General features: G+C 50.8%; 1 protein-coding gene across 4 annotated transcripts in view; it reads left to right on the forward strand.

Annotated features, from left to right (window-relative positions):
• Positions 1–9028: 9028 nt before the first annotated feature.
• CFAP100 (cilia and flagella associated protein 100) overlaps positions 9029–13483 on the forward strand; it is a 51390-nt gene continuing 46935 nt past the window's right edge. For 3 of the 4 annotated variants that reach the window (XM_040463262.1, XM_040463263.1, XM_040463265.1), the window contains exons 1-2: positions 9187–9732; positions 10137–10243. In XM_040463262.1, the coding sequence (XP_040319196.1) occupies positions 9677–9732; positions 10137–10243 (163 nt within the window). In that variant the 5' untranslated portion in view covers positions 9187–9676. Of the gene's footprint in view, positions 9123–9186; positions 9733–10136; positions 10244–13483 lie in introns of those variants that run through there. The other variant, XM_040463264.1, reaches the window with a different exon arrangement.

Consider the following 13483-nt stretch of genomic DNA (forward strand, 5'->3'; position numbering starts at 1 on the left):
ATGCCTTCGAGGTTCCCAGCCCAGACGCTGTGGCCCCAGGAGCGGCGGCTGAGTCTGCTTCTGCAACCGCGCTGGAGCCGACGAGCAGGACTCCTGTCCCTGCGCTCATCGCGCACTGGGGGTAGCTGGACATCGGCCGCGGGCGAGGGAGCCAAGGTCGCGGTGGCTCTGTTTGCGCGGTCTCGCTTGACGTGAGGCCGCAGGGCAGCGTCTTTTCAACTTGTTTACCAGCCTGCGTCACCCGGGAACCTTTCACCGACACCTAGGACAAAAGGTTCCTCTTTTGTAAGTCTCCTTTGGGCAGAAAGGGCATTCGCCAGAGCTAGGGACTCCAACTGGTGCAGGGCGCCACCCCGTGGTAGATTCGGACAGCGCGCACCCACCCATCTGCCCATTCCTCCTTTAGCCTTTCTGTACCCACCATGCATGCATCATCCATCCACTCCATGCTCCCATCCACCCACCCACCCTCCCATCTCATCTAATAATCACCCACCTACCCCATTCATCCACATCTCTACCCCTCCACCCAGCCACTGCATGTGGATCCATCAATACACCACCCACCCATCCACCTACATTTGTATAACTCAGCCATACGTACACTCTCTCTCCACCCATCCACTCATTCGTCCCCCAGAATTTTCATCCTTTCATATAAATATTTATTTTTTCCATTCATATCCATCCACCATCCACTATCCATTGACTCATTTGACAAAATATTTATGGAACACCTTCTGTGTGCTAGGTACTGTGCAAAGCATTGGAATCAAGGGATCACAGGACACTCTTCTTGTCCTTATGGAACCTACAGGACACCAGAAGCAACACACAGAGGCCCTTGTGAAATGGCCATTGCTTTGAAGGGGGTGCAGGGCACTGTGAGGATATATCAGCCCAGATATGAGGGCCAAGGGTAGCTGGGCTGAACAAAGGACTTCTAGGCTGAGGTTTACAAAACAGTGGGAATGAGCCAGGCAAAGAGGACTAGGAGGCCAGAGGCTGGTGCCCTGGAAAAGGATGCCATGGATACACAGGCCTGGAAGCCAAGTGGGCTAGAGGGGTGGAAGCTATTTGGGCGTGTGTGTGCATCTGTGGAGATCTCCCTGTGCATACAGGGGAAAGTCTGCACAGTGTTCTTTGGTGCTAGATGGTTGGGGTATCAACACATTGTCCATTCAGATCTCCCCATCTCCTTGCTGACACAACTCATGGGGTCCAGGCATGCCCCCTCTTCCCCAGGGCCATATGCCCCAGGGCTGGGATGTCCCACTGAGTTCCCATTTTCCATGCTATGACTGGTTTAGGCATGTGAAAAATCTCTCTGGCTAAGGAGATGTGACAAGTGTTCTGAGGGGCTTCTCATTGTGTGAGATGATATTGCCTTATTAAGTCATTTCTCATAGAGCTTTCTGTTTCTTGTACCAAAATACAACCTACATGCTATCAAGAACTATTATTGAGAACCTCTTATGGGTCACAGTCCAGGAAGTGACACCTTGCTGCCTCAAATCTCCTGGTCACAGTAGAATGTCCTGCCCTCCCACCCCAGCCCCATTCCATATCTGGACTGCATCTTCAACGCCATGGTCCCTCTATCTTGTCCTCTTCCTTCTCTCTCTCTCTCTCTCTCTCTCTCTCTCTCTCTCTCTATCTTGCTTTCTCCATGCCCTCAAGCCTGGTCTAGTCTCAGCCCCTCTTCCTGGCTAACCACAATCCCCAAGACTGCCTGGGACCCCCACTCCATCCACCCCAAGCCCGTGAAGGCCAAGCAGGGGAGTGCCATCTTTGATCTGGAACGATGTCATTGTATCTTACCCAGCCAATTCACAGAGTCCCCCAAGACTTGGCCATCTGACTCCTGAGCCGTGGCACTGAGTCAGCCTCTGATGACCTAGGCTCCAACAGAGCTGCAGGGAAGAACTTGGTCAGAGCCCCCAGTCCCACAGTGGATTAGCACCAGTCCTGCCCTCAAGGGGGCAAGATAGGGCCCCAGCCAAGATCCTTGTGTCTTCTCACCCACCAGGTCACCCTCAGCATTTCCTGAAACTACTGTTACCCAGGCCCCTAAAGGCTTTCTATTTGACGCTTTTCAGTCTCTTAACTACTCGAAATTTCTTCTTCTTTTTAATATATTTATTGATATGTTCACACATCAAACAGCTCATCATTTAAAATGCATTTAGTCATGGGGCGCCTGGGTGGTTCAGTCGGTTGGGCATCCAACTACCGCTCAAGTTATGGTCTCACAGTCCATGAGATCGAGCCCCACATCAGGTTCTGTGCTGACAGACAAGAGCCTGGAGCCTGCTTCAGATTCCATGTCTCTCTCTCTCTCATTCTCTCTCTCTCTCTGCCCCTCACCCACTCGTGCTCTGTCTCTCAATCTCTTTCTCAAAAATAAATAAACATTAAAAAAATAATTAAAAAAATAAAATGCATTTAGTCGGGGTGCCTGGCTGGCTCAGTCAGTAGAGCATCTGCCTTTTTTTTTTTTTTTTTTTTTTTTTTGAGCATCAGACTCTTGATCTCAGGTTTTGGGTTCAAGCCCCACATTGGACGTGGAAGCTACTTAAAAATAAATAAATAAAGGGGCGCCTGGGTGGCTCAGTCTGTTAATCATCCAACTTTGGCTCAGGTCATGACCTCACAGTTTCCGAGTTCGAGCCCCACATCAGGCTCTGTGCTGACAGCTCGGAGCCTGGAGCCTGCTTCAGATTCTGTGTCTCCCTCTCTCTCTGCCCCTCCCCTGCTCATGCTCTGTCTCTGTCTCTCTCTCTGTCTCTCTCTCTCTCAAAAATAAATATTTTTTAAAAAAATTTTTAACAAATAAATAAATAAAATAAATTTTAAAAATATATTTAGTATATTCACAGAGTTGTGCAACCACCACCATAATCTAATTTTAGACATTTTCATCACCTACAAGAAAAAACCTATGTCTCCATTAGCTGGCACTGCCATTTTTCCCCTAACACCACCCCTCCCCCTGGTCACCCTTGGCAACCACTAATGGACTTTCTGTCTCTATGGATTTGCCCATTCCAGATATTGCAAATGGAATCAAACAACATGTGATCTTATGTGATCTTTTGGGACTGTCTCCTTGCAATGCTTTCAAGGCTCATCCATGTTACACTATTTACCAGTACATCATTTCTTTGTATTGCCAAGTAATATTCCGTGGTATGCGGGTAGCATATTTTGTCGACCCAGTCATCAGTTGATGAAAATCCAGGTTGTTTCTCAGCCACTATGAAGAATGCTGCTAGGAATATTCATGTACGAGTTTTTACGTGGACACATTTGCGTTTTGCTTGAGTCTACACCTACGAGTGGAATGGCTGGGTCATAGGGTAACTCTAGTGTAACTCTTTGAGGAGCTGCCAGACTGTTTTCCAAAGCAGCTGAACCATTTTACATTCCCACCAGCCGTGTATGAAGGCTCCGATTTCTCTGCATCCTCATCAACGCTAGTTATCAGCTGTCTTTTTGATTAAGTCTATCCTAGTGGGTGTGATATGATACCTCGTCGTGGTTTTGATCTGCATTTCCCTGATGACGAGATATGCTGAGCATCTTTTCATGTGTTTGTCCGCCATCCATATATCTTCTTTGGAGAACTGTCAATTGCGATCCTTTGCCTGTTTTTAAATTGGATTGTCTGCATTTTTATTAATGAGTCATAGGAGTTCATTATATACTCTAGATACAAGTCCTGTATCAGATGCATGCTTTGCAAATATTCTTTCCCCCTCTTTCCACTTTCTTGATGGTTATCGTTTACAGCACAAAAGTTTATATTTCAGTGAAATCCAATCTGTCTTTTTTTTTTTTTTTTTTTTTGTCACTTGTGCTTTTGGTGTCAGAGCTAAGAAACAGCCACCTAACTCAAGGTCACAAAGATTCACTCCTGTGTTTTCCTCTAAGAGTTTTAGCTCTCACATTTAGGTCGATGGTTCCTTTTGACTTAATTTCGGTGTCTGATATGAGCTGGAGTCCAACCTCCTTCTTTTGCATCTGGAAACCCAATTGTTCTAGCTGCACTTGTTGAAAGGCCGTTCTTTCCCCCATCGAATTGTCCTGGCACCCACTCTTTAAACTCTCTGTTCCTTTGGCTTTGTTTCTCTGTTCTAAGGAACACGCTTGCCTGGTTTTCTTCCTCCCTTTTGGTGCCTAGTTTCCCTTTTTGCTGCAGGGGGGGACTCTTTCTTCCCCCTGGCGATGGTGTCTTCTCACTCCCAGACAGCCCCTCTCCCTGGCTTTTCACACCTGCTCCAAGGACATCCTGCACGCCCCTCCCAGCCATCTACATCTCACCCTGTTCTCTCTCCCTCAGCACTCCCACTCTCCATGTCAGTGCAGATCCTCCAGGAAGCAAATGCTAAGACAGAAACAGATGTACAAGAGATCTGTTGGGAGTGACGCCCGTTTGGATAAAGGACAGGAGGAGCCCCAGGCTGTGGCTCTGAAGAAGTCTTGTCCAGGCCACAGGAAGCAAAGCTCGCCCACGGGAGGAGTTCCTTGCAAGGCAGAAGTGGCCTCTGGTGCTCCCACGGTGCCTGGGCATTGGCTGGGGTGGCCCGGGGAAGGTATGGCTTCAGTATAAGTTGTGCTTCATCCCAGATGTGCAGTAGCTGGAGCCTGTCAGCCAGCTACACTCCTAGAAGCTTCTCTCCAGAAAGCAGACCTGAGCCCATGTTCTGCGCCCCACCCCATTCTCATCTCGGCCAACACGCTTAGGCTGCCTGAGTCCACTTAGCTCCGTCTACCGCCACAGCCAGCCTCTGACCCTGTTTGGTTCAGCCTCCTGCCCTCCTAACTGCCTCCACCTTAAATCTAAGTCAACATTAGCTCTTGCTGGGAAATGGCTTCCTAGGACCTCTCCCCAGCCCATCCTTTCCACAGAGCTAAAGGTTCAACTAAATAGCAAATCTGATGGTGGTTTTCTCTTCTTTGTGCTCCATGAGCAGTGATGGGACAAGATTCTAGCCTCTGTGACCTGGCAAGGACCTCCCTTCCTTTTCCTGGCACCCTCCAAGCCCTCCCCCCCACCACCCCTGCCTCTGCCAACAACACCTGACACCCCCAACCTCACAAGATCGCTCATGCTCCCTGAACTGGGGCTCAGTCTCCCCTGCTCCTCAAATCCTTTCACTCACGGCCCAATCTGCCTATTTACATCCTATGTAGACTTTGTTTTTTATTAACATTTATTTATTTTTTGAGAGTCAGAGAGAGACAGAGCACAAGCAGGGGAGGTGCAGAGAGAAGGAGACACAGAATCGGAAGCAGGCTCCAGGCTCCGAGCTGTCAGCACAGAGCCCGACGCAGGGCTCGAACCCACAAACCGTGAGATCATGACCCGAGCCGAAGTCGGTCGCTTAACCGACGGAGCCATCCAGGCGCCCCTACAGCCTTTGTATTTTAAAGTTTATTTATTTATTTTGAGAGAAAGAGAGAGTACAAGTGAGGGGGGCAGAGAGAGAGAGAGGGAGAGAGAAAATCACAAGCAGGCTCTGTGCTGTCAGCGCACAACCCATCATGGTACTTGATTCCATGACCCTGGGATCACAGCCTGAGCTGAAATCAAGTGTCAAACACTTAACGACTGAGCCACCCAGGTGCCCTAGACTCTATGCATCTTTTTCCAAAAGTGTATTTATTTTGAGAGAGGGAGAGAGAGAATCCCAGCCTAGAGCCCAATGCTGGGCTCAATCTCACCAACCGAGACATCATGACCTGAGCCAAAATCAAGAGTCGGACGCTTAACCAACTAAGCCACCCAGGTGCCCCTTATGCATCCTTTAATCTGGTCCCAATGATGTCACCCCCGCACGATGCCTTCCATGATGATTCAAGCCAACAGAATCTTACCCTGGGCTTCAAGACCTTTCTTGTTATCCCCCTTAACACTGTAGTCAAATGTGGATGCCAAAAGTCACCCTGTTTTCTCCCCAGACACCAGTGAAATCATCTGTCCATCTGAGCTGGCAGGGAAGCAGTCTGATGAGCGGGACATAAAAAGCACGCGGGGCCAGAGCGCCACAAGGACCGGTGAGGGCAGAGGGGTAAGGAGGCGACCCCGCGTGGGAAATGGCGTGGTGCTTCAGACTCATTGTCAAGACGTGGCATCTTTCCCTGATACACAGCTCACGGAGGGACTGCAGACCACAGCTTGAACTGGGGCCACGGCCACGTGCAGCAGGTAAACTGGAAACAGCACACATGGTCAGTAATGCCCGTGAAGAGCCGACACGCCGTGAAGTAGAGTAGACGTGGTTTAGTCTCTTTCCATGTCCTGCAACCTCGGAGGCTGAAGGAAGGGGCAAAAGGAAATCCAGACGCAGGGCGCACAGGCGAGTTGAAGCATCTGCCCGCTGGGGTGCCCTTCCAGTCCTGACGGGGCAGAGTCACTGAAATCCTCCTTCGTCTCCTCTTGCTGCAGGTTTGCTCCCTTCTCCACAGGAAGCCTCCAGACATCCAAGAGCTATCAGCACGTGTGTTGCATATCGTCCAGACCCGTCTACTGCAGTGGGAGAGAGGTTCTAAGGTCGGCTTGCGTTAGGGGCACCCAGGGTCCAAGCAGCCCAGGCAGACAAGTGCAGGTGGGGCTGCAACGGGACGCTGCCTGGCTGACCAAGCAGGAGAGTCCATCTCCAGCCCCGGGCCCCACGCCTTGGCCCTCCCCAGCCGGCCAAGAGAGCGCTGCCTCTCCCAAGGCCAGTGGGAGGAGGCATGGGGTGGCCTTTGATAGCCTGGACTACAGAGCCAGGCTATCTGGGTTTGAGTCCCACTTCCACCACCTACGGACAAATGCCTTCGTGTCTCCCACCCTCAGCTTCCTCGCAGAGATCACAGCACCCTGGCTGGGATGCCCCTTCTGCAGACAATAGCACATGGACCTTCTCAATCAGCCACACCCCTCAGATCGTGCTATAATCCCGGCACACAAGCGTTATCTGAGGCTCCAGATGTTTATTATGAATTTTCGTAATGTAATTGTTCAAACTTCAACCTTCAGAAATATTGCCAGAATTTTGTAATGAACACTCACATACCCACCACCTGGATTCTACAATTAACACGAATCTATCCGTTTCTTCAGCACTGCGTATCCATCTATGAGTGTATCCAGCAACCCATCTCATATTTTAAATTAGCTTTTAGTCGACAAATTGTGTTCAGAGTGAGATCTTGTAGGCTCGAAATAAGAGTTTAAAAAGGCCACATTTTCTAAATAACTGACGGCCAAAGACAAGAACGTACACACTGACTAGAGAATGTGTCTTTATTATGAAGTATGCCCTTGGATTTCTTGGGCTTTTTCAAAGTGTATGCATCATTGCTTTGGATAATTGTATACAATTACAAAACAATTCCAGGTCAGAGTCCATACGTGTCTAGTTAAGAGCAAAGATAAAACTCCACTGCCTGTAAATCCTGTCTCGGGCACACCCTGGCTTTGCTGGGCATGTTTCTTAATCTCATGGTGATTCAGTCTCCTCACTAACCCTGGAGGTACTAACAGGACTTACTTCACAGGCGGACTGTGCTAGATGGGCACAGAGAACAGCAGCAGGCACACAGAAGCATTCTGTAAAAATGCACAGGTAATTCACAATAGTTCCTAAACTCACCTGTTAATAACAACGAATTGGTAGTATGCTCAGTAGCTTTTCCCTCTTCGGGTCAGTCATTTTCCAGATTCCCAAAAGTCTCAGAGCACTAAGTGTCCGAGATAAACCATTTTGAAAGTGTTTGCTTTCCTGCTGATACCTGATTCCAGTGCACAGCTCTTTATTCTGCTGCTGCACAGACAGGCAGGGGCTAAACCATTTGGGGTTTTACCTGACAGTGTAAGGAGCCTCTATCCTGGGGGTAAAGAAACACCACTTGTCTATTCAGGGTATTGAATGTTAGCTGCTGTAATAAATACTCCCAGACACATGTGAGCACACACACACACACACACACACGCACACAAATCACGTATATGGCTTAACATAATATTTCCTTTGTCCCTTGTACAAAGCCTATGGTAGATACTGCCAGTTGGAACACGGTCCTCCAGTGGGAATTGAGGGATCCCCGCTCCTTCCACCTCAGGGAGCCCCTCCATGTTCCATGGAACTGGTCTCCCTACCTGCTACACCTGCCTTGGGCAGAGCCAGGAGCTGCTGGGATTCTCCCTGGCATCTTGCTGGCTGGCAGTCTGCTCCAGAGCACAGAATACTGCTAGAAAGACAGAGCCCTGACTGTGCCCCAGCTCCAAGCAGCCTTTGTGAATCCGCAAATTCCCTAGATGCATGGGACAATGTGGTGACCATGGTGAGGACTGGAGGGGTTCTCCTGTTTTGAAGGAACAAGGGATGTCAGCTGGGGAGGCAGAGGGCCCACCCTAGCCCACATCTGCTGGTGAATCTGGACTATCTGAACTGGATCCCTGCTCTTTAACATCTCATTTCTTCCCTGTCTTCTGATAGTCCTTGCTGGTCATTCTGTGTCTTTCGTACATGTCTCATTCGCCCTCTGGTAGAGTAGGGATTCTCAAGCCTTAGCCAGCAATGTAACCAGCCTGTTACCGCCCTGGTTGCACGGCTCTGCCCCTAGAATTTCTGCTTCAGAAACAGGCAGAACGTTGACTTCTCCAAAGAGTTCCTGGCATCTCTGATGCTGCTGGCCCCGGGGCCACACTTTGAGAACAGCCCCTCTAGAGAGTGAGGTCCACTCGACAGAAAGGACAGGTCTGTTTTTGCACCACAGGTATCCCGAGGTGCACACTGAAGAAATGAATCGGGGAACGACAGGAAAAGAGCAAGAGTGAGGAACGAGGAATGACGGAGGGAGGAAACTCCTGTTCCCCAGGCCCCATCCCGGACACCGTTCGGGCGGCGACCCGACAGCTCGGACAGCAGGACTCGACGACTTTCTGCGCCGGGACCCTGCAGCCCGCAGGCCCCACCCCCACGCAGCCGGGGCGTCTAGGCTTTGTGACGTCACCGCCCTGGCCTGCAAGAAGAATGGTTGCCATGGCGACGTAAATAGAAGGCCCGGACGCCCTGAGCCGGGAACTGCCGCGCGGAAGTTTCGGAGCTAGCCGCTGCGCACGGGGGCCGGTGGGTGCGCGCGGGGTCGCATGGGGGGGGGGGGGGGCGGGGCGCGGGGCCGGGGATGCGCGTGGGGCCCGGGGAGGGCTCCTCTGGCGCCCCTTGCAAGGCCCCTTTGCAAGGCTGCCCGTGTGTCCTTACTCGTTACTTTGCTTTATCATATACCTAGCTGTCTAGCCATCCCTGTGTCCTTCCATGCCTTGTGCACCCCCGCTGTATGGCCCACTGTTCATCCCAACCGAGTTGGGGTGTTGGGAAGCGGGGTGCTGCTAACTCGTCCTTCTCCAGGCCTGGGCAGTAGCAGAGTGTTGCTGGAATGGCTCGGACTTTGGAGGCCAGGAATCTTGAGCTGGAATCCCCGCTGTGGCCTTTCTTTGCTGTGTGACTTTGGACGCCTCGCTGAATCTCCACTTTGCTTCTTCCTTTGCAAAAGGAAAATTTCATTCAGCGAATCGTTAAGACGCTCCAAAGACGCCACGCTAGGCGCTTTGATGAGCACATTGGCTCCACGTGAGAAAAGACCCCTGTCCTCTTGGAGGTTGCTTTCAGGGGGGAAATAGGCAATGCACAGATTTTTTTTAAGTGATAACTCAGCGGTAACTGCAGCGAAGAAAGTAAGGTGAGGTCATATGGGGTTGGGGAGAAAGAAAGCATGTGGACGGTGTGGTGAAGGAAAACATCTCTGAAGTGGTGCAGGGGGAGCACCCTCCCACCCACAGCTGGGTGTGGGTGAACGTTTTTTGGCCAAGGAAGTGGTACATGCAAAGACCCTGAGACAGAGCAAGGCTGTGCAGGAAGTCTGTGTCTTGTGTGGCGGTGCATGCTCTAGAAACAGAAAGATAAGTCAGGGCAACTGGAACCAAGTCAAGGAGGGGAGAGAGGATGAAGGAGGGGGGAGGCGGGAAGATATAGGTGTTGGCCACACAGTGAGCCCTCAGTAGATGCGAGCTGTTCCCAGCCACCCAGGGATACGGGGGTGAGGGCCCGGGGATCATCTGGCTCAAACACTGTGTCACTCCTCAGGTTGGAATCGCCTTTAGCCAAGGCCAAGTTTTGCAATAAGCCTTTGTTCCTCTGTCCAGATGTCCAAGATAACATCACTATGGTCTCCAAGGACATAATTTACAACAGTAAGTATGGGGCTGGCCTAGGCTCAGAATCAGTGACAGCCTAGGGAGCTTGGGATAGTGAGGTCCAGGGTCAGTTGAGGTGAAGGTGTTTCCAAATCAGGCCATGAGGCAGAAATCCCAGGTGTGCCAGGTTCCCTAGAAACTCCATGTTCCATTCCTAGGGCGCTGTAACAAAGTGCCACAACAGACTGGCGGCTTAAACCACAGACATTTATTGTCTCACGGCTCTGAGGAGCTGAAGTCCAAGACATAGGTGTCCCCGGCAGGACTGGTGCCTTCTGAGGGCCACGAGGAAGAGTCTGTTCCAGGCTGTCTCCTGGCTTCGTTGGCTGGCAATGTCTGGCGTTCCTCGGATTATGGATGCATCACTCTGCCTTCATCGTCACATGGCATTCTGCCTGTGTGCGTGTCTGTTGCAAATTTCGCCTTTTGATTAAGGTCGGGAGTCATACAGGATAGGTGCCCACACTACTACCCATGACCTCATCTACATCTACAATGACCCTATTTCTTACCAGGGTCATGTCATGAGGTGCTGGAAGTTAGGATTTCAAGTACTCAGAAACATTAACTTGGAGGGGTGGGGGACACAATTCACCCCATAATAGGTTTTGTAGAAGGTACCATAGTGGAGGTGGGGCTCTCTCAGCCTTTCTGCAGCTATGGTCACTGGGATGAGCCCAGAGGAAGTACCAGCTGGCCCCAGGCCCTTGTGGGAGGACATCCTGCCTCCTCTGAAGTCACACACCTGCTGCCAGGTGCCCCCCCTGGGTGGCCTGGAGGGAGGCCGCCAGGGCTGGGGGGGGGGGAGGGGCGGGTTGCAGAGTAGGAAACACTGTCATCTGTGTGCTCTTAAATGCCTTCAGCTTGTAATTTGTTTTTGAGTAGGTAAACTATTGCCATGGTTCAAAATTCCAAAGTGTTCAAAGCCCCCTCTTGTGAAAGGCCCCACCTGTCCCCAGATACGCAGTATCGCCGCCTCAGAGGTGGCCCTTGGCTCCAATCTCTCACCTCCTTCCATAGAGCTCCATTCATAAGCTCTGTGCACACTGGCATATAAATACAGTGCATATACATATAGATACAGTTCATACAGTTTGTCCCTTTCTCACACAGATGGCCACACAAGACACAGGCTTCCTGCACCTTGGTTTTTTCCATTAACCCAGATACCATGGAGATGCTTTCTTATCAATATATGAGTACCCTTAGACTTCTAGTGTTGTGAGCAGAACAGTAATCCCATAGTGTGGATGTACCATAGTTTATTTAATCAGTCCATGCTAATTGGCATTTAGTTTGTTTTAAAACATGTACAGCTATCGGGGCCCCCCGGGTGGCTCAGTCGGTTAAGTGTCCATCTTGGTTCAGGTCATGATCTCACGATCCATGAGTTCGAGCCCCACGTTGGGTTCTGTGCTGCCAGCTCAGAGCCTGGAGCCTGCTTCAGATTCTGTGTCTCCGTCTCTCTGCCCCTCCCCCACTCATGCTCTATCTCTGTTTCTCAAAAATAAATAAACATTAAAAAAATATTTAAAAACATGTACAGATATCAACATTTGCCCCCACTGTTGCCATTCTGTCTTACTTGCTCTGTTCCAGAGTGAATTAAAAAATGAAGAAAGGCTGAAATGGGGTTACCAAAAAAAAAAAAAAAAAGATAGCTTTGAAATGTTTACAGACAACAAATCGATTCTAAACGCACAGACACACCCACACCCACACCCACACACACACACACACACACACACACCAATGCAGCAACATGACTGCACTAGCACAAGACCGTTGAAGACTTTATAAACTATGTTGATTCATCCAGAAGAGCCAGGAGAGTGGTTACATGGTGGGGGGGGGGGGGGGTGGGTACCCTGTAACCCTCAACACTGTGTATATCACTTCCCTTGCAGGTGACATGTAAATAGGAGGCTTCCCTGGTCTGGGTTGAGGGTCTGTGCCTTTGGAAGGAAACCGGGCCAAGCAGGTACCTCAAGTGTACAGACCCAGGGCATAACCAGGCCAGGCCAAGCAGGGGCACACAGGGGGGTACGTGAAATCGCTCCATGGGGGCAGATTGTTGAGCCTGACATCCTGGGTTCAGCTTCAGGAGCTGGGGACTAAGGTAAGGGCCAGAAAGACTGAGTTCCCTGGGAGGAGAGGGGAGCCTGGGCTAGGTACAGGTAGGCTGTCCGGACCCCAGCCCTACCCAGAGAGCCGAGGGCGGAGGCACTGGGGTCAGACACACCCGGTGGAGCACCGCACCTCTGCGAGCCTCAGCTACAGCATCTGTGGAATGGGAGCAATCCCCAGTCCCTAAGGCTATTGTGAGATGCAAATGGAAACACAGGTCAAGGGCTCAGCATGACGCCCTGTGCACCGTAAGTGCCCTATAAACAGTAGCCTCCTTGACATTGCTATTATTAGTCTCTCCACGGTCACCATTATTACAACCAGTACCCCACCTTCAGGGCCTCGGCTGGTCTCCCAGTGTGAAGCCTGAGTCTGAAGAAGATGCTCAGAGAATACAGGTGGAGCGGTGGTTAAGGGGTCTGGGCCAAGACAGCCGGAATTTGACATCAGAGGAGTGAGCTCTGGGTTTGCTCTTCATTCACAAACCTTTCTTAAGTGCCAGCTGGATGCAGGCATCTGTTCTAAGCACTAGGGATTCAGGAGTGAATAAAACCCTCCCCTTGGTGAGGACTCATATTGCGACAAGGGAGGCAGACATTGGAAAGCAAACAGTCTGTATTTACCAGCCAAGAAGCAGTAGAAGGAGACCTACCAGAGGCTTTGGGCAGGGGCATAGGGCATAATTTAAATGGGAGCGGTAGTCCGGGAAGGCGTCTCAGAGGAGGTGACATTCGATACCTATCAGTAACGCTCCTGAAGGATGAAATAGGACATTCGAGGCAGTGGAGAAAGCCCAGCAAAGGTCTTGAGGCCAGTATGAGCTTGCAGTGTGAGAGGAAGAGACAGAAAGCCAGTCTGGCACAACTTGGGTAGGGCCTTGCAGGCTGTGGGGAGGATTATTCAGTTCTGTTGAGGTGCTAGGAGGGGTTTAAGCAGGGAGATTGCACCATTTCTGGGCCTTATGACTTCAATGAGTAGGGATGCCATTGTCTGTGACACAGGAAGAGGGGCTGGTTCACCCACAGCCTCCCTGGAGATCCTGGGCAAGGCGTCACCCCTGGTGCAGAGGTGGACACTTAACAGAGACCTTGTCCAGGCAGAGGAGCCAGG

The sequence above is a fragment of the Herpailurus yagouaroundi genome, unplaced genomic scaffold (assembly GCF_014898765.1).
Source record: "Herpailurus yagouaroundi ecotype Mexico unplaced genomic scaffold, PumYag 387, whole genome shotgun sequence".
NCBI lineage: Eukaryota > Metazoa > Chordata > Mammalia > Carnivora > Felidae > Herpailurus > Herpailurus yagouaroundi.